Source organism: Microtus pennsylvanicus, chromosome 10, assembly GCF_037038515.1.
Source record: "Microtus pennsylvanicus isolate mMicPen1 chromosome 10, mMicPen1.hap1, whole genome shotgun sequence".
In the NCBI taxonomy this organism is placed as follows: Eukaryota; Metazoa; Chordata; class Mammalia; order Rodentia; family Cricetidae; genus Microtus; species Microtus pennsylvanicus.
This window is the reverse complement of record NC_134588.1, coordinates 81,939,496-81,960,649: the sequence shown is the minus strand read 5'-3', so window position 1 is coordinate 81,960,649 and position 21,154 is coordinate 81,939,496. Positions and strand designations below refer to the sequence as shown.

Genomic DNA, 21,154 nt, shown 5'->3' with positions numbered 1-21,154 from the left:
AGAGAAAGAATCTCTCACTAGACATGGCACAAGTCTTTCAAAACACTAAGCCCACTCCCAGTGACACACTTCCTCCAACAAGACCACACCTCCTAATCCTTCCCAAATAATCCTACAAACAGTGACCAAGCATTTAATTCCATGAACCTATGGGGGTCATTCTGGTTCAAGCCACAAAGCTAACACAGTCTTCATCTTGTAAGGCATTGACGTGGAAATTGTCATCTTCACCCAGGTTACAACCTGAAATTCTTCAAATGTGCAAACAAGTGTTTGCTTAGTACTTTAAATTCTTTTTAAGCAGCCACTTTAAAGAACTACTTCCTAAAGTGTAACATTTTATCGAGCGGTACCCAGCCATCAGAGCATGATGAGGTACTTTCAGTCAGCATGCAAGTCACTGTGATTTATCCTTACCTTAACCTGCCAGATGCTCAGGTAAAGCAAACTTCAAAAGAGAATGGAGTCCCTTAAGATATTTGGTCTAGGTTTCATTTCCTGCAACAGTAACCATTAAAGACTCATAAATCTCTGTGAAATTAAATATGACAGCTTCTCTGGCTTCTGCACCATTTACTAGACTTGGCAACAAAAGAGCTGTCTTCCCCTTCCATGGCAGGCTGTTTTAAGACAGAGCTGATATGATAATCATAATTAGGTCTTAGGAGAGAAATTAGATCAAGAAATTACTGGCTGCTTCTAGTTGATAAAGAGAAGGGCCACACTTCCTTCTGATAATCTCTTTTTAAAAATTCACATACTTTTTTATGCTGATGTGTTCTTCTAGCCAAACAAGACATGCCCTGGGCCTCTTTAAACAGCCCAGGGAAAAGGTGAGACCATTGTCATGGCTCATTGACCCATCACACTCTCCTTACTGAGAATCCTGAACACGATAGAAGAACTACATGGGCCTAAGAAAAATTTCTTCTCAAAGATTCATTTTTAATTGTACATACTGTGTGTGTCTATGTGTAGGCATGTACACATAAATTTCAGTGTCCGTGGAGGCTGGAGGCCTTGGATGCTCCTGTGTTACAGGGAGAGGACCGTTTGTTTGTCCTGGCCGCCCAGCTAGCTTACACCCGAAATGACCACACAGAAACTGTGTTAATTAAAATACTGCTTGGCCATTAGCTCTAACTTCTTATTGGCTAACTCTTACATCTTAATTTAACCCATCTCCATTAATCTGTGCATCCCCACATGGCAGTGGCCTACCAGAGATTCTAACTGGTGTCCATCTCCGGTGAAGGATCCACAGCTTCTCTGACTCTGCCCTTCTTCCTCCCAGCATTCAGTTCTGTTTTCTCCGCCTACCTAAATTCTGCCCTATCATCTAGGCCAGACAGTCTCTTTATCAACCAATGAAAGCAACACACAAACAGAAGGAACTCCTACACCACTCCTGAACTTGGAAGTTTTCTGAGAATTCACAACTGCCTAGAGTTGCAGGCAGTGTGAGCTACCTGATAAAGGTGCTAGGAACAGAACTTGGGTTCTCTGGAAACCAGTGAGCCTTCTCAGCTGCTGAGTGAGTTGGGGGTCATCCTGTTGCTGGGCTGAAAGGGCAGCTTGGGTTTGATCCTCACCACCTATAGGTATCCACTGGAATTTTCTGTTGTGTTAGAGAACCTGAAAAGGAGCCTGGGTGTCTGTTGCTGTCTCTGAGCGGCTAGGGAAGTCTGTCATGGGCACTGGCTTCTTATAAGTAGAAACTCCCCAGGCCGGGCATTGGTGGCGCACGCCTTTAATCCCAGCACTCGGGAGGCAGAGGCAGGCGGATCTCTGTGAGTTTGAGATCAGCCTGGTCTACAGAGCTAGTTCCAGGACAGGCTCCAAAGCCACAGAGAAACCCTGTCTCGAAAAACCAAAAAAAAAAAAAAAAAAAAAGAAACTCCCCGGTAGCAAATGCTACACTGGCCAGGCTGGTGGTGCGGTTTGGGATGCAGGGCAATTGCTTGAAATAAAAATAATGCTCCCATGGGTCCAGAATCCCCAGAAGCAGTAAGTGGGATGGGAATCCTATAAGGCAAACAGGCAAAACTAAGAAAAAGCTAAGATAGATGAAAAAATGTATTTGTGTGTGTGTGTGTGTGTTATACATGGCAAAGTACACGTATGGAGGTCAGAGTTCAACTACTGGAAGTTGTTTCCCCATTTCTAAGTCTGTAGACTCAGCAGCAAGCACCTTTACCCACATAGTCGTTTTGACAGTCTGAGAAATAAGTTTTGCAAAAGGTTGTCCTTGAACTGTGAAAAATTTTTTTAATTAGGAATATAATTTACATTGTTTTCCATATTTTAATAATATTTTAAAGATTTATTTATTAATGATGTATACAGTATTCTGCCAGCATGCCAGAAGAGGGCACCAGATCTCATTATAGATGGTTGTCAGCCACCATGTGGTTGTTGGGAACTGAACCTAGGACTGGAAGAGCAGCCAGTGCCCTTCACTGCTGAGCCATCTCTCGGGCCCTCAATATTATTTTTATCGTGATTATTTGAACACATGCTTGAAACATCTCTCCTCAGAGAAAGGGTTTTCATCTGAGCTGGGAACAGTGATACATTTCTGTGACTTCAGCATGAGGGAGGAGGAGGCAAAAGGATCAAACTTCAGTTCCATCTTCAGTGACGTAGGGGGTAGAGGACAGCTCGGGCTACAGGAGACCCTATCTCAAAAAGAGAGTTGTCTGAGTGGACAGAAGTGAGCTGGGACTCAAAATAATATCTACTGAAGTGTGGAGAACTGCTGGGCAGAGTGGCGCCCACCTTTATTCCAGCACTCAGGAGGCAGAGGTGGTTGGATGTCTGGGAGTTCTAGGCTAGCCTGGCCTACGTATCAAATTTCAGGCCGGTCAGGGCAACATAATAATATAATGAGACCCCATTTCAAAAAAAAGAAAAAAGAAAGAAAGAAAATAAAGAAAGGAAGGATGGAAGGAAAGGAGGGAAGGAAGGGAAGGAAGGAAGAAAGCAAGGAAGAAAGGAAGAAAAGAAAACTATATAATCCTAAATAAATCTTATAAAATACCAAACATTACAGTGAACAATACTGTTCTCAAACATAAAAACAAAACAAAAATAACTCATATGTGTGAGTTTGCACTAAAACCAAAACGTAAAAAAATCATCATGAAAACTTTCAGCTAGGCAAGAAAGGCTCTTCGCAGCCTGTAGTGACCCAGGCACAGGTGTGACTGAAATGCAGAAGCCAGCGCTGACCGCTGTGGATGGGGTTGTCTATCTCATTTGACCACCAGAGCACCAACTGCGTGCAGCACTAAGTCACACCCTGGGGAGCACCCTCTTTCTTTCCTGGATATGAGCTCAGGTCAGTCTCCCATGCTCCCAGGACAGTCTACCTGGAAGAGACTTCAGATAAAGACTAGCAGGCACTGGAGGCCAGGGATTGGAGAGACCAGCATAGATGTATCCACTCTTTCTCTTGCTTCTCTCTCTTCTCCCTAGGGTGAAATGGGTCCAAAGGGAGAGCCCGGGCTAGCAGGACACCGAGGCCCCACTGGGAGACCAGGAAAACGAGGCAAGCAGGTAAGGATGCCAGGGTTTACCCCACTGAGGGCACAGCTTCTGGAGGTGTGCGGAAAAACCTGCAGCAGTCAACTAGGGTCATCCTACAGCCTTGGACTCAGGCTTCCTCCGGACTAGCGGACAGAGCAGTCTCACTACTGACCTGCAGGCTTCTCTCAGCTAAACCATGGTTCAAGGCTACAGGCTCCACTCAAGAGCAGAAGCAACAGTGGCCCTAGTTCATAGGAATGCACACATCTTAACCAAGGTAACTGGGGACGGTCATTATGCAGGAAACCTGCTTCTTGCCTCAGCATACTAGATATAAGTTGAGTTCTAGAGAACAGTCTAGTCATGTCCTTGTGGCTAACAGGTCTTTTGAACCTTAGAGACAGTTTTCACTACACAACCCACCAATTTGGAAGTGGTTCTCTTCATTGGGTTTGTTAAGAGCTTAAGGAAATTGTTTGCTCTGAGACCCCTGGTTAGCAGGGTAAGCCAGGTTATGAACTGAGAAAGGAAGAAGGCAGGCTCAATTTTCTGGACTGGTTTTGAGACTGCACTAAGTGCCCACAGGAAAAAATAGCATTTTCTAAAGTGGACAGATAAGTCCCAGAGATGCCATTTACCTTTTTTGTTTTTGCTTTTGTTTTTTGTTGTTTGTTTTAAGAAAGGATCTCACTATTTAAGCAAGATGACTTTGGTCTTGCTACATATGTATTATTATTTATTATTATTATTTATAATTATTAGCAGCAGTTTACTGTCTTTTTATTTATCATAGATACTTGAAACCCAGCTTTATTCAGGGACTGGGGCAGTGGCTCAGTGGGTAAAATGCTTCCTGTGTAAGCATGAGGGCTGAGTTGGTCCCCAGCATCACGTGACAAAGCCCGTGTGGCAGCACACACCTGTAATCCTAACCCCAGGGAGGCAGGTCCCCAGCATCACGTGACAAAGCCCGTGTGGCAGCACACACCTGTAATCCTAACCCCAGGGAGGCAGGTCCCCAGCATCACGTGACAAAGCCCGTGTGGCAGCACACACCTACAATCCTAACCCCAGGGAGGCAGAGTCCCAGCTGCTCCAGCAGAATCCATGACCTTGTCTCAAATAAGGTGGAGAGAAATTGAGGAAGATACCCAATGCTGACCTTTGGCCTCTGCTTGCCCACCCACAGACACAAGACCATATGTAAATAACCTCAATTTTTGAAAATTAGTACTCATTAATATGTGTACTTATGTGTCCTTCTTAATGTTAATGATTTTTAGTATGTAAAAGAAAAATGTCATTTTGAGTATGGACATAAAACATTTTAATTGTTTTTATATATTATGGGGTACACTGTGATATATATATATATATGTATATATATGTGTATGTATGTATACATACATACATTGTGGAGTGACTGAGTCAGGTCAATAGATATGTCCATCACTTCAGACATTTCCTATTTCTTTGTCATGAGAATATTTGAAATCTGTCCTGCTGGTTGGCTTCTCATCTCCACTCTGTTGGTGGTTAGGATTTGATCTGGGATTCTCTCCATCCAGGAATCTTTCTTTCACTTTAAAAGTTGTTGATTCATTTATTGTTGTTGCTTTGAGTGAGAGTCTCGTGTAGCCCAGGCTGGCCTCCAACTCTGGCTGCTCCTGCTTCCACCTGCTGAGGTTGCGTGTAGTTCAGAAGTCTTTCTTCTCATATTTTAAATGATTTCTTTCATGCCACTAAGCAGTTATTTTGTCCTTCACTTACAGCTTAAAAATCACAGTGCGTTCAGCTTCTTGTTGTAGACACTCATGCATTCTCCTAAAAATCCCTGAATTGTGTTTTCATAAGCAAGGAAGCAATAGATTGCTGGGAGGAGAGAGCAAGAACTCTCTGTTCCGCATGTGGTTTCCAAAGTTGTACGATTGGCTAGGGATGACCTTCGAGATGCAGGGCCTTGCCTTACACACTCTGCAGGACCTTTCTACTCTACAGACACCTCAACTGTTATTGGAAACCTGCCCTGGAGCCTCCTTCGTACCTCGAATTCACTCCTAGTGTAGAGTCGTATATCCAGAAGGACGATGATTTCTAGGCGTAACTGTAGGTTAATCCCAAACTAGGCAACAAAACTCTAGGAAGAATCCAGAGTACAGTTTCCAACACAGGAGTTCAGAGATCATTTAACCCAATCTCTCCCATTTATTCACAAGTTAACTAGGGACCAGGGAAGTGGAGCTGGCGAGACTCATGAGCTGAGTCATCTTTAAGGCCAGAGTTACAATTTTGGGCACGTGTTCCTCCCACTTGCTCTGGTTCTTTATCATGGTCCTGCTTCCGGACTGTCAGCAGGCAGGACCAGGAAAGCTGTTGTTGACCTGATCATCAACACCTTCAGGAGATGGGGATATGGATTGGTGGCAGAGGATATATCCAGTGTGCAAAAGGCCCCAAGTTCAAATCCTAGAACCACAAGAAAGAAAAAAAAACTTAAGGAGACAGAATGACTTCAAGACAAACCTCTTAAGCTCACAGAAGATAAGGGATAGAGAGTCCTTTCTGGACAGTTGGGTTCAGTGGAACCTGCGGTAAAGACCTGGCAACGACCAATGAAGCTGAAGACTCCTCTACTCCTGCTGTCAGGGTCGAGGAGTGTTTCCAGCTCCTTCAAGCCATACACTTCCTGTGTGCAGAGCCAGCTGGCCTGGCTGTTAGGAAAACAAGCTTTACTGGTTATATTAAGCTGGTGTGACTTCCTTTGCCATTCTGAGGCCCATCTTGGTTATCGTGTGGAATGCTTCAGCCTGGCTTGAGGATTAACAGCCTCCTCTGTGTGGACAGAATTGGAAACAAACTAACCTCATGGCTTCCCTGGGACAAGTTTAGGAACTGCTCTGGTATTACGGAGTAGGTCCCCAGGGCCATGTTGTTAGGACAGAGCCTCACTGAGCCAGTGGTGTGATTGGAAATGAAGTATCTACAGGTCTGACTGTCTTTTAGCAATCAGGACTCCTTAGGTGTTAAGGATATTTGACATGGTTATCCATTGACCATTGTGGTTGATCTAAATGGTCTAGATGCTGAGTGTCTTCCAAACTTGTCTGATTGGCTAGTGATGACCTTCTCCAGTAGAGGGCTGTTCTTTTTTTTTTTTTTTTGTCTTTTTTGTTTTTCGAGACAGGGTTTCTCTGTGGTTTTGAAGCCTGTCCTGGAACTAGCTCCTGTAGACCAGGCTGGTCTCGAACTCACAGAGATCCACCTGCCTCTGCCTAGGAGGGCTGTTCTTTGACTAACAGTATTCGAGTAGTTGTTCTCTCCAGTTAGAATCTCCAAAAAGCTCTCAGGAGATTAGAATTTCTTCTACCATGGGAGAAGATGAAGCCTGGCCAGTAACTAGAATGATCAGCGTGTCTCCCCCAACACACTTCGTTCTTCACAGACCATGGTTTCACTTCTGTTGTCTTTGTTACCCTCACAATGCACTCAGGTGGAAATTTAGAGAAGGTAAAACCAAATCACAAAGCAATGCCATGAAGTTATCCAGGGCCTCACTGCGAAGGTAAAATACCTTGACTAACAGATCATCAAAAATCTGTCCCCATGTGCTGCCGACTTCTTTCTCCTCCTTCATTTGGTCTGGGAGGAGAAGATGAACATGGTAGATTTTAGCCCACATGGAGCTTATGTCTCATGGGGAGACAGTTATGACTAACCACATAATAATCTATAACCAGTGATCTGAAATAAATAGGAAGAGCCATAGTGTGTGTGAGTGTGTGTGTGTGTGTGTGTGCACACGCGTGTGCACGTGGGGGTGTGCTTGGCTTCTGAGGCTGTTTCACACTGTAGCTTCTGAGGCTGTTTCACACTGTAGCTCTGGGTAGCTTATAATTAGAACTCACCGTGTATCCCAGGATGACTTTAAATTAGCAGCAATCCCTCTGTCTCAGTCTGTTGAGTATTGCAATGACAGACTTTCACCTCAACCCTCAGCTTGAAAAGGAAAAGTTTTGAGAGAATGTGGAAAGAACACCAGTGCAGCCTGAGGAGATCAAGGGAGACCTTGCTGCTTAGACATCACGGCTGAAAACTGAAGCCGAGAGTCATAAGGAGGAGTTTGAGGCAGGGAGATAATATTTTTTAAGAAGTGGCATAAGAATCATGGTGCTTTTGACTAAAAACAAAAGCAAACAAACAAACTCTGGCCAGCATGGTGGTACACGCTCTGACTATTTCCGCACTTGGGAGGCAGAGGCTGGTAAATCTCTGTGAGTTTAAGGCCACCCTGGTCTCCAAAGTTCCAGTGCAGCCAGAGCTGTTACACAAGAGAAACTCTGTCTCAAACAACAACATCAAAAACAAAACACAATAGACAAAAGCTCTGACTTAAGACTAGAGAGCAGGGACATGGCCAGCTTCTTGGGTTCAGTAAGGACCTGGGTCTCTACCAAGAGAACAATGGGAAGTCTGTGGTCGAAAGAGCTCTTCCGACAGAATGAAAGTAACGCTAACAAGTAAATGAAAGCTTAAATTATAGATCTACCTCAGCTGCTTCAATGTGAGGGTACTGCACAAATACCCTGAGACACCATGTTCTAACTCATGCCAAGGGAGGAGATGGGTTGGTTCTGTTGTCCTGTGCCTTGTTTCTGGCGCAGAACAAAACTTAATGTTGTCTTCAAAGTTATGTGGATCACTAGCTCCATCCCTCTCAGGAGCTGGGTGCTGGAGACCAGTTCTATCCCACCTAGAGTCCTTGCTTGTCTAAGCTAGGTGGTCTCTGATTTAGAGGCAAGAGAGAAGGAACTTCGTTATGCCATGGTATCACAACAGGCTCTATCTTTCTATTTGTCAGGGTCAGAAGGGAGACAGTGGAATCATGGGCCCACCAGGCAAGCCTGGGCCTCCAGGTCAACCTGGTCGTCAAGGTCCTCCAGGGCCTCCAGGTGCCCCATCTGCAGGTAAGACCTCCAGCGCCCCATCTGCAGCTTCACTTGACCTACACAGCTCATCTCCTAGCTAGGTCCCTCAGAGGCCACAAGGAGAAACTGGCAGAGCTCCGCTTTGTGTCTCTTGTTAGAAACTGACAGGGGCTCTTTCACAAACCTACATAATTTCTCCATGACTTGGCTCACTTTGTTTTAACATTTGAGATAACACATGGAGGAAATAGAGAGGGGGTGATTTACATTGGTGATATCATTTATCCTTAAGGTGAAAAGGGTATCTATCTCATCAACTGAAATCTTTTGGGGAAAAGCGTGTTTCATGGCTCCAAACATTATGTTAAACCCAGAAGTAAGGAAGCCATCGCAGATTTTTCTGTCTTATACAATGTGAGGAAAGATTGTCTATTTACGTAGAAGATAATGGCTACATTGGAAGGAACTGCTAAAAAGAAATTAAGAGTCGATCATTGAATACGAACTATGTCTGTTTCTAGTTGTTTTACTATTTGAGTAGTTAAGCCCTTTATTTTATTCCTTTATCAGCTCAATGTAAGGCCTTTAGAGCTCATCACCTGTATAAAGACAGCTTCTCTGGGGCTGTCCTCAGCTAGACAAGAGAAACCACAAATTTATTACAACTTTTTTCTTAATAAAGTGGGAACATTTTAAAATTCCACAATACATTTCTCATACTGTGTTTATGGGAACTTCCTTGCCACCACATAGTGAGGTTGTCATGAAGAGTTCTATTCTGTTAGATCCCTTACACAAAAGAAAGTTTGCTCTGGTCCTTCATCCTGTCAAGATGCCATGAAGAATCAATTGGCTTTTTTTCTTTCGTACCCTTTTAACTGCCACAGAAGGGCCAAGTGAAGGTCCTGGCTTACAGCTGCAGCCTTGTGGGGTGGTAGGCCATCTCTGACTAATGCCTCTTTCTACAGCTTCTCTTTAAATCACTTCCTTTCTGAGGAGCCACTGAGAGGAAGGGGGCTGAAGAGGACAAAGAGGCGAAATAGGGCAGTCTCCCTGCGCTTTGTGAAAATCTGGGGGCTGGGACCATAGGTAGGGGTTTAGAAGGGACCTCCCGGTGCCTAACTTGGATAATAACACAGAGTTAGAGCAGGCCCCTGGAGTGACTCCCCACAATTTTAATCTGATAAAAGCCTCAAACCTACCAGATATTGTGGCATAGACAGTATACATTTAAGAGGGTGGGAAGTTCTGAAGTTAGCCTGGAGAAAACAGGCTAAACAAAAAGCCTCAAAGTTATTCAAGAAGAAACTGTGTCCCCTGAGCCTTCCTCAGTTCCTTCTTGGGATGTCCTTGGGCTCCAGAGAACACATCAAAGAACTCTGGTCTATCCCAGTCCTTACTTTAGGTTTAAGAACCTTGAGCTTCCTTAAGGATGCCCTGGTCCAGCTGTCTAGTGGTCACCGTGGTTCAGATTCCACATGTGGCTCCTAAACCTTCACACAGCCTTTTGATTGCCATTCTGGTTCCTCTGCCTTCTCATACTATCCTCTCTGGACCCGCTTCCCACAGGAAGCTCCTGGGCAAAGATGGAAAGCCAGGTCCTCTGTTGGAGAAGGGCTACTTGTTGGTTTCCCGCCTCTTAGCCCCAAAATAATCACATAGAAACTGTATTAATTAAATCACTGCTTAGCCCATTAGCTCTATCTTTTTATTGGCTAACTCTTACATATTAATTTAACCCATTTCTATTAATCTGTGTATCACCACGTGGCTGTGGCTTACGGGTTAAAATTCCAGCGTCTATCTCCTGCAGGGCTACACGGCGTCTCTCTGACTCCACCCTTCTTTCTCCCAGCATACAGCCTAGCTTTCCCCACCTAGCTCTGTCCCTCCCTGCCACAGGCTCAAAGCAGTTCTCTATTCATTAACCAATAAAAGCAACACATAGAAGGACCTCCCACACCAGTCCTCTGACAACAGGGCATGGCAGCTAATCTAGGTGAAGCAGTTCCAGTTGTTTTGCCCTTCAGAGCATCATGGCAGGAAGCTGGCAGGGTGATGGATGTCCTCTGCCAACTGGAAGGAAGCGGAAGCAGAGGGGAAACTGCAGCGGTGGCAGCAGGCTCCTTGCCACGTCCTGTTGGGAAGCTGCCTTAGGTCTAGTTCTCAGCACCATGGGGCCAGCTGGTGCTGGAGGGGTTGGAGAGGGTAGGAACTTTTTAATCACTCAAGTTACAGGGAAAGGGTGGGTGGGGTGAGGAAGGAATAAAGGTAAATTTAAGATGTAATTTGAAGTAATACATTTATGGATTTGGATAATTCTTTCCTGTACCCAGACAGGGTATAAACAAATCCATATGGTGCCTGGGATTGACAGCTCCCCGAGAGCACCCATTTTTTTGGATCTGTCTGTCTGAATGGGGCAGAGCTAGGTGACGCATGAGTGCAGATCTCGGTCACACCCACCGATTAATTATTATCTGGAAAGGTCTGAATTTTTCTGAGACTATGGTTCTGGGATCATAGAACATTCCAGAAGGCTGCTCTGATACCACCCTCATACTTCTTCACAGCACAGTCCTGCTTCTCCAGCTGGAAACTCCTCACATTCCCAGAGTTTTTACCCAGGATGTTCTGGAGCTAGTGGTATCTTTGTCTCTTTGGAAGTCTTCTGAAAAGTCAGAACCCAAGACAGGAGCTCTCCCCACAGAATTCTATTCCTATTCCTTGTTAGAGCTGTAACTTGACATCTGCTGTTGGACCAGTCTGTAAGCTGTCTCAGGAAGGCTTACGGAGGTGGGATCACTCCACCGGGTCCTCTTCCCTGCGGATCCTGATCAGATATTTCTCCCTGGGTTCTCTTGATTTCCTGCCGTCCTAGCATTAGAGAGTCTGTTCCCAGTTCCTGGCTGCCTCCGCTGACTGCCTATGACTAAAGATAGGCTGGTTTCCAATGGTCCTCACTGTCCCTGGAGGAGGGGCATATGCTCATCAGTCTTTCATCCTGCCCTGTCCTCTGGTTCTTCATCCTGTCAGACAGTCGTGACTTCCAGTCTTTCACAAAGACCTTTGATCTCAATTAATCATTCAATCATTGAACAGACACTCTGTTTCAAATGTGTCAAATCTTGGCCTGCGGGAAGAGAGACCTTGATGTTGTCCTCTGTGTGTAGGCTTGTGAGCAGACTGGAGTACCGCGAAGAGCAGATGTAAGGGAAGGTACCAAAGCTGATGAGCCACAGTGGGAGGATGTGGGAAGGCTTCTCAGAGGAGCTGAGGGTTGTGCTGAGAACAGAAGGATCCTAACAGGCCCTTGGTGAAGGGAGGGATGGAGGCAGATGATTTGATGGGGGGATATTCTATCCGCGTACCATTTCCCTAGTGGTTCCTCATCTTGATGTACAATGGAAACATCTTGAACACTTTTAAAATTATGGATGCCCAAAGGCTGAGTGTGGCTCGGTGGCAGAGCACTTATCTAGCATATCCAAAGGCCTGGGTTCCATCCACAGCACTGAAAAAAGGAAACAAACAAATTTATGGATGTCTGGGGTTTTTTTCTCATTTCTTCCAGGAGAAATGAGAAAGAAACACACACCCAAAATTTCTTCGTAAACATCCTCTATATAAATAAAAGTAAATATCCTCTATATAAATAAAAGTAAACATCCTCTATATAAATAAAAGTAAATATCCTCTATATAAATAAAAGTAAACATCCTCTATATAAATAAAAGTAAATATCCTCTATATGAGAAACTTAAAATAGCAGTGCAAGTGCCAGGCAGTGGTGGAGCACGTCTTTAATCCCAGCACTTGGGAGGCAGAGGCAAGCGGATCTCTGGGAGTTCAAGGCCAGCCTGGTCTACAAGAGCTAGTTCCGGGACAGGCACCAAAGCTACAGAGAAACCCTGTCTCAAAAAACCAATAAAATAAAATAAAATAAAAAAATAAAAACAACAAACAAACAAATAAGAAACACAGTGGAAGTTGAAATGGCAAAGTGGCTCCGTGGGTAAAGGCTCTTGTTGCCACGCCCAGTGGCCTGAGTTCCACGCACAGGTCTCACGGGACGGAAGGAGAAGACTAACTCCCCAAAGCTGTCCCTTCAGCCTCCATCCTGTTTCCTTGTGTGTGCAGCCTCCCTCCTTGCCCACATAGATGACCAAATCCATTTTCTTAAAATCCAGTGTAAGTTTTCCATCCATCTGCAAGAAGACCCTTTTACCAATGGTCACAAACGGGGCATGTCCTCCCACAAGGACATCTAGAGCTAATCAGCAGGTGATCTATTCATTTGGATCAGCCTCCGGGTGTCACTGTCAAGACTGCAGGTCCCGCAAAACCCTCATCTTTCACACAGGTTGTTAGAAATGAGCTCAGGCTGCTACAGGACCCGCTGTCTGTGTGTCTTCAAGGCAGGGCTGAGGGGGACCATTGTCTGAGGGTTGTTCTTTCCTTATTCCCCCGCCATGGCTGGGCCTCTCCCTCTGCCCCTCATCCGCCCTAAGTTTTCACTTCTCTGCCTTGCACAGCCGCTCCCGTCTCCTGGCTTGCTTGGCTCTAGTAACACAGCAGTCTGCTGCTTCCTTTGCTTCCTAGGACAACTTGTGATGGGACTCAAAGGAGAAAGAGGATATCCAGGGCCTCCAGGAAGATGTCTTTGTGGACCCCCCGTGAATGGGAATAACCCCTCCCATGGGCCTGGCTCCCCCCGAGTTCCCGCGGTAAGACTCTTCAGGGCATGGTACGGGTGGGTACTGATCGTCCTTTCTACCTGAGCAGAGGCCTTCATGATGTCCTTTAGGAAAGTCTACTTCCCCTTGATACAATGACAATCCATTCACAATGGGAAATTGCAAAGTGGGGACCAAATCAAAAGAAAAGAAACAGAATGCTAATTTGGAAGTGAAGCTACTGAGGGACATTTCCTCCACGTTTTACTCTCAAGACTAACTCTGATGTGGTTGAGGTTATATTGTCTGAAAGAGTTCAGTTTCAGCTGAGGATGCAGCCCAATAGTTAGTGCTTGCCTCGTGTTCCCTGAGCACAATGCACGGTAATGCTTTTAATGATCATCATTGCCTATCGTTGTTGAAGAGTGGTTTCCAGATGTCAAATTTTACTTACATGTGTAGCATCATCTTTTAAGCCTTGGTAACATGTCAAAAACATTTAAATATGTTAAGTCAAAGTGGATAGTTTTGTTTTAAACTTAGGCTTTCTGAACTGGATTGACATAGTGTGGGCATCTTGGCAGTGCTCCCTATGAGGAGTCGACAGACTGACCGCTCCTCTGGCTCTCCCTGTCTTGCGGGGACATTTTTCTGGATGCTAAACACTACGTTCTCTGGCAGATTTTTGTGGTCAACAACCAGGAGGAGCTTGAGAAACTGAACACTCAGAATGCCATTGCCTTTCGCAGAGACCAGCGATCATTGTACTTCAAAGACAGTCTTGGCTGGCTCCCTATCCAGGTACTCTAGGGCAGGCTCATTGGGATGTGACCCTCTTGTCCTCAGTCAGGAAAGGGACACTCCCATTAGAAGAGAGGAAAGTAGACAGCTGAGTCCGGACTGTGCTTCTGCTGTGTCTGCAGGAGAGCTACACAGCCTCCCTCCCTCGTCTTCTGAGCAGCCCCCCTCAGCCCCATTCCCAAACAGAAGCTCTTCTGGAGCCAGGATTTCCTCTCATTCCCCTCTCTGAAGGAAGCTAAGGGATGCTTTCCAGACCCAGAGCATCTGTTTCCAGGGCCAGAGACTCGCCCGCTCTGTGGCTGTCTGGACCTACCATCCTTGTTAATGGCTGTGTGTTTCTTTGCCCAGCTGACCCCTTTCTACCCTGTGGGTTACACCATAAACCAACATGGCACCTGTGGGGATGGCGTCCTGCAGCCTGGGGAGGAGTGTGATGATGGTAATCATGACGTGGGGGACGACTGCATTGGTGAGTGAGGCCCAGCCTGGGAGTCCTCAGTTGTGAGGGCGTGGGGTAAGCCCTGGCTGCCAGCTTTGATGGTCCCAGACAAAGGCAAGGGGCAACGTACCAGGGGCTGCTTTGGAGAGCCTCTTCCCAAATCCAGGCTGCATGCTAATTCTTCCCTCACTCAAGCCTGTCAACAGGGGAGGTGGTCAGGATCAAGTCTCCCAGAGAGGCCTTTTTGTTGCTGGTGCTCTTTCGTCCAAGCCCTACTTCTTTGCAAGCTCAGAAGAGAAAGGTGATAGCCGTCACTCAGCACCCTAGAAAGGCAGAAAGAGGGGCCGAGACTGGATCAGAACTCCTTTCCTAGGTGGACACTGGGTGCCAGCCCTGTCCGTAGAGACGTGGGCCTCCAGCACCCCTTCCTCTCCTGTGATAGTGCTAGGACATGGCTCTGGAGGATTCACCATGATCGTCTTTTGGTTTGGGGGTTGTTGTTGTTTCGTTTTTTACATAAAGTGACCAGAGCAGGAGGCGAGGTAGAAGTACAGTTTTCAGAGACGAAACAGAATTCAGCTGCTGGCTCTGCTTGTCACTCAGCTCGAGCAGGATGGTACCGGAGGGCCATTTCCAGCTGAACCTGGCTCTCTTGACTCTGAGGAAGGTTTAACAGGACAGTGGCTCATGTCTTCAAAGATCCCTCTGCCTGACATGTGGAGGTAGTCTGGATGTGACTTGGGGTCAGTGTATCCATCCATGACTCGGTTTGCTCAGGTCAAAATTGGGGAAGTGTGGGCCCCTTTGCTGTCCTTGTCCTCTAGAAGCTCAGAGGACAGATTACTGACCCAAGATGAAGTTCCACCCCACGGTGGGACTGAGAAACCACAGGAGGCTTTTATTCCATCTGTGGCGCTTCATCAGTCCCCTGGCAACTTCTGGATGACCCTCTGTGGGGTACTGGCTCTCCCCAGAATTCCCTCAGTAGGAGCTGTCACAGTCAAAACAAAGTAGTGAGGTCTCCATTTCCTCTAAAAACGAGGGTGGGCTAGGCAGGGTGGCACATTTGGGAAGCTGAGGCAGGAAGATCTCCAAGAGTAAAAAGGCCAGTATGACTTACATAACAAGACCCTGTATAGGTGGATGGATTATGAATGGATGGATGGATGGATGGACGGATGGACGGACAGACAGGCGGGCGGATGGATGGATGGAGTACTACTCCTTGTGTGAAGTTAGAAGCCTTTGTGGAGGTCACATAGTCCCTCCGGTGGCCTTGCCAGGACTCTGTGCTGACAGATGCTTCACCAAGGGGGTCCCCTAAGCCTTAGCTTACCAATATTCCATAGTAGTACTATGAAGGGGAGGCAGTGTCCCCTTTCCAGTTTTGCAGATGACATGAAGCCTCTTGTCACCCGACAAGGAAATGGCAGGCATGTTATCAAAAGCCCTGGTGAGTCAGTGTGGCACTTAGTCCTGCATGGGTCTGAAGCCTTCCATCAGTTGGTTCTTAAGTGGGTAAAACGCTGTAGGGTCTCCACTGGGCAACAGTGTCCTTACTGTTCCACCCTGGGCAAGCCTGTTCCACCCCGCCCTTTCTCAGGGTTATACTTTTGTTCCCCTAGACTGTCACCGGGCCTACTGTGGAGACGGTTACCGGCACCAGGGCGTGGAGGACTGTGACGGCTCTGACTTTGGCTACCTGACATGCGAGACCTATCTCCCTGGGTAGGGAGGCCTCCCACACTCTTCCAGCACCTCCCATTTCCTGTTTTCCTTCACAGATATTAATGGCTTTTTGTGTTTCTAGACAGTGAGGTGGGATAGAATAGAATCCATGCTCCCCTAGTGGGAACGTAATAGTCACAGTGCCCAAGAGGCAGCAGTCACAGCAGCCACCAGCCCTCAGCATCACCCTGTGCAGGGAGAAGAGCAGGCTTTGGGCCTGCTAGCCCTGGAGGTACTGGGCTGTGATCTGGGAGGAAGGAGAGAGGAGGGCAGCAGGCAGCATGAGTCCATTTCACAACCCTGTCTGTCATCAACCCAGCTCAATTCCCAGAGCACAAGAACCACCTCCCACAAATCTAAACGAGATCATTCCAGAATTAATATGTGACATTAGGGGCTTAAAATATTATTCAGTAAGCCCAGATTTAATGCCCAGTTCCTCAAGAAAGGAAAAGGAGAGCCAGCAAGATGATGCAGTGGGGAAAGGCACTTACCATGCTGGCCTGAGTTTCATCCCCAGAACCTGTGGACAGGTGGAAGGAGAGAACTGACCCCTCAGATATGTACTCTGACCCCCACATATACACCATGACACACTCCTAACCCCATCACTCACTCACACACACACACAGACATGCACATAATTTTTAAAATATAAAGGGAAAAATATCTAATCTTGCCCGTTCATAGTCCCTCCAAGAAAATATCCCCTTCAAGGACCTGTTTCACTACCTTGGAGAATGCTCAGATATTCAAATGTGTTAGTGTCCTTGCTTCCCCAGACCCCAGGCCCCTGTCCAGAATGCGACCTTCCCCGGTACAGAATAATGCTAACTTGTCCCGTGCTCCCTTGACCTTCACAGACTCAGCTACTTGGTGCTCTAGGGCCTTTTAGATCACTGAGTCAGTCTCTCCTGAGAGCGATGTCCTCAGCTTTGGCTCCCATCCCTTACCTTCCAGCAGACCTTCAGCAGCTTGGGGAATAGACATCACCTGTCCCACAGTCACCTCCATCCCGTGCTCTCGGGGGTCTTCTCAACACTCACTCTCCAACACACATTAGCATATGCAACCTGGCTGAAGGAGGGGCACACCTCCAGCCACCCCCAGACTCCAACCCTGGGTAGGCTCGACCATGATCTCACTACATATGTGTGCACTGCCCCACGCCTGAGCTAGAGAAGGCTCCTAACAGCCACCTACTGGATCTGGCCTGACTGAGCTTCTAACCAGCTCCATAGAGTCATATAGTGTCAGCATCTGACTCAGAGTTAATAGCTGAATGGAGCCTGGGCCTTATTTACTAGCTCACCAGAGCTGCTCCTCTGATCTCTTGAACTTCCAAGATAAGGTTGAGAATGCGTGTGGATAAGACACTGGGGATTATCACTTACATTTGCAGATGTGTGGGATACACTTTCCAACACAGCAGCCCCTATTCCATGTAGCGACTCAATTCTAAAATCATTAGAATTTTTAATTCAGGTCTTCAGTCACCGTAGCCAAATTTTAAGAGCTTAGCAGTTTTACCAGGCCAGTGTTGCCCCTTGGGCACAAATAGAGGACATTTGTATTAGTACTAAGTGATGTCACAGATAGCTCTGGACACCCTTAGGCATTAGAAGGGAGGTTGTAACTGTCACATAGTTGATGGATTAACATCTGGGCTAATGGTCCCGCCCACCATAGTCCCTCTACTAGATGTCAAAGTAGAAATCTCTAGAGACCAACTCAGCCTTCCTGGACTCCACACCCCAAATGAGGCAGAAAAGTTTTCCTAGGTCTGAGCTCTCAGCGAGGGGCATGGCAGTTTCTAGAATGTGCTTTTCCCAGCCCGCTATGCCCTCTGTTGCTGTCTCTGCCCTGATTGGTATCCTTGCCTCCCTCAGATCATACGGAGACCTTCGGTGCACCCAGTACTGCTACATCGACTCCACACCCTGTCGTTACTTCACGTGAGGAGCTGCAGCCCATGTAACTGGGGGCTGTATCTCTGCCTCTCACATCAAGCTGGCCTTACCCTCTCCTTGGCCAGTGTCTACCGACCTTCATATGACGAAACAAGAAAACACTCTTGCTGCTAAGATGTGTTTTTGACTCAGTTTGACTGGAAGAATTTTGGACCACTGCATCCTGTCTTAATTAAAAGAACCAGAAATCTTCTCCATGTCCGCCCTGGGACTCCCCTCCCTCATCTGGCTAAGCAGCTGGCTGTAATGCCTTCTCTCTTCTGGAAAGATGCCGTCTCAGGCCATGGACTTGGCTTAGCACTGTTATTCATACAGGAATCGGCAGGGCTCATGTGCTTTGTTCTGCTCTCATCTGGGGTTGGGAGTGCTGGCGCACTGGCTTCTGCATCCTTCAGATCTCCAACAGCCATTCTTACCCAAGGCAGCCAACTGTTAGGTTTCTCAAGATTTAAGAACCACAAAACAGGAGGTGAGCATGTTCTCGTGGTGCAGCTCCCAGCTTCAGACCTACCGAGGGACCCTTCAACTGGTCAGAGCCACAACTTTGTGTGTAGTTGGAAGTACTAAGAAAGCCATAACCAGGTCGGAACAGAAACCTTCCCCCTCTTGAAGTTCTCAGAAGGACAGTGGTGACAGCGTCACATCCCAGGTGTCATCGTGGCCTATGCCTTGACAGTGCCCTTCACAACCAGGTCCTGTGTGGGAGACTCACTCCACACACCCTCAGCAGGGCAGGTGCTGGTGTTTTCTCATGCTGGCTTTCCCAGTCTATGGCTCCACTGCTGAGTCCTTGCTGCCTGCTGGAAGGGCCCTGTGACCTCTTCCATGCCTGTATCTTGCACACCCTTGTATTTCCCCCTGTGTGCCTGACAGCTTCCTTTTTTTCTTAACCCCACCTATCTGAGAACTGCCTTTCCCATATTTCTTGAGTTGGGTTTGGCTCTATTTTGGAAAGACATTTCTTTTTGTCCCCGTCCCCAATGCACATACCTACCTTGTCACCTCCTAGGTTGCTCTCTGGACTGTTAGACAAAAGCTCTTCAGTGAGCTTAAGTCTTGGAAACTCAGCAGGCAGCACCTTGTTACCCAGCAAGTCGGAACTGTGAACTGTATTTCCTGAGAGAGATGAGCTGCGTCTTCATAGGCAGAGGCTGTGTCTTTGCAGGCAGGCATTTATGCTGTTTACAGAACTATTTTGGGTTATCTGGGTATCAAGGAATAAAGGTGATTCCTGGCTGTGACCTGATCTCCCATGGGTTCTGGGACAGTGCCTACTGATGCTGGATAAAGCAGAGAGATTGGAGTCAGTTCTACTTCCCAGACTCTCAGATGGCTGGATTCAGGGCACCCAGCTTCCTTGAGGATAATGGAGGAAACTCCTGTCCAGGGAGGTAGCAAGGCTTACCAAAGATCACAAAGTATAGTTCTACTGGCCTAATCCTGGTTCTTATCTTGCTTGAGGACCATCTTGCATAGACACCTTGTGCCACCTGTCAATCTAGCTAAGACACATTCTGTCCTGAGTCTCCCATCTTAGGGAGCAGTGCTTGAGGCCTTAGAGAGTAGTTAGGTGGCCACAGAGCCCATATGTGCCAGGTAAATGTGCTCTGAGGTAATTTTATAGCCAGCATGGACCTAGATGAGGGGTTCCAGCGTGGAAAGAAGAACACAGGAAGACACTTCCTGAGCTCACACCTGGTACAGCGCCTCCTCCTGAGTTAGCCATAGGCTGCTCTTCTAACTCTACCAACCCGCCTGTGTAGATGCTGCTCTGTACCCCAACAGGGCACTCTGCAGAGATGGTGAGGGATTCCCTCAGCTGTCCCCGAGGCTGTCACGTGAGTGGCTGAGATCATGACTAGGATTTCAGAGTCACAGCTGGCAACCCGATGAGGTTATGCCAGCCACAGGGTGGTATCTATCAAGTCACAAGTGAGACGTCCAGTGGTGGGTAGACAGTGTTCAATGAAAGGCTCCACTTCATTTTTCCGCCTCCTCTCTGCTGCCAGAGTCTCCTCTGCTAATGTGAGTACCATCTGCTCTCCAGCATGACCCAGAGGGGCAGAGAACTGCCACACAGGCTTTCAGCCCCCAGTGCCCCCAGTTAAATCCCACCTTTAGACTACTCGGCCTGTTTTGGGTCCCAGGCCTCTTTTTAAACAGCCAGAAGCAAGGTGTCTGCTGCGTTAATCACAGCTGGGTTCCTGAACCCATAATGCCAAAGGTGACAATATTACATTTGGTCTAGCCTCTGAGAATTCTCCAGAAACATGATGGCTACCTGGCTGACCCCTGAAGTGCGGGAGTAAGGGTTAGGGTGCTGTTTAGTTTCCTTTCCTGTTGAAGTGAGAGAACACCCTGACAAAACGGCTTTGCGGTGGCATGGAGTCATGAGATGGTCCAACCGGTAGGACACTTGCCCCTGGACTCTATGGCCTGAGTTCAATCTCTGTAACCCACATCGTAGAAAGAAGAAGGGAAAGAAAGAAAACAAAGGGGAGAGAGTTGAGACAGACAGAGACACACACACACACACGCACACAATTCTGTGTTTAGTTTAGAAGTAGAAACTGCGTTTCTGTGGCAGCATGAGGGTCAGTTCTCCCAGGCCACAGTGGGATGCTCCATTTGTACTGATTGACCTTCAGGGAACAAAGGACTCACAGTCTGGGAGCTGAGCCAGAAAGACTGGCAGTGATAAGTGTCAGGGGATAGCAGCAACAGAGCAAGGCTGGAATGGCACTGAGAACGAATCGGCAGCCGCTCAGAAGGGACCACTTGTACTGCAGTGGCAACGCCTGGGGAGAAATGTCACTTCTCACTAATTCTGGAGCTGGCTTTGTGTCTAATGAGTGGCAGAGCACAAGATGGCTTTGACGCCTCCTGGGCTGCAGTTCTACACTTTCAGTACTGAACCGGCTTTTGAGGATTTCACCAGCGAGAGGCCCCTGTTCTGCTCAGCTGACTCCCAGGGACACAATCTGTCAGAGGCCAGCCCAGAACGCCTCACTACCCAGCTGTAAAGGTGACATATGTGTAAGCCAAGTATGGTCTCTGGAGAAAGCCTAGCAACTAGTGTGCAGGGGA

General features: G+C 47.2%; 1 protein-coding gene across 3 annotated transcripts in view; it reads left to right on the top strand.

Moving 5' to 3' along the window:
* Window positions 1–19,313, top strand: part of Colq (collagen like tail subunit of asymmetric acetylcholinesterase) — a 70,956-nt gene extending 51,643 nt beyond the window's left edge. For all 3 annotated transcript variants that reach the window (XM_075988783.1, XM_075988781.1, XM_075988782.1), the window contains 7 exons: window positions 3,478–3,558; window positions 8,387–8,492; window positions 13,056–13,180; window positions 13,811–13,930; window positions 14,279–14,399; window positions 15,995–16,097; window positions 17,987–19,313. In XM_075988783.1, the coding sequence (XP_075844898.1) occupies window positions 3,478–3,558; window positions 8,387–8,492; window positions 13,056–13,180; window positions 13,811–13,930; window positions 14,279–14,399; window positions 15,995–16,097; window positions 17,987–18,056 (726 nt within the window). In that variant the 3' untranslated portion in view covers window positions 18,057–19,313. The remainder of the gene's footprint in view (window positions 1–3,477; window positions 3,559–8,386; window positions 8,493–13,055; window positions 13,181–13,810; window positions 13,931–14,278; window positions 14,400–15,994; window positions 16,098–17,986) is intronic.
* Window positions 19,314–21,154: the final 1,841 nt, after the last annotated feature.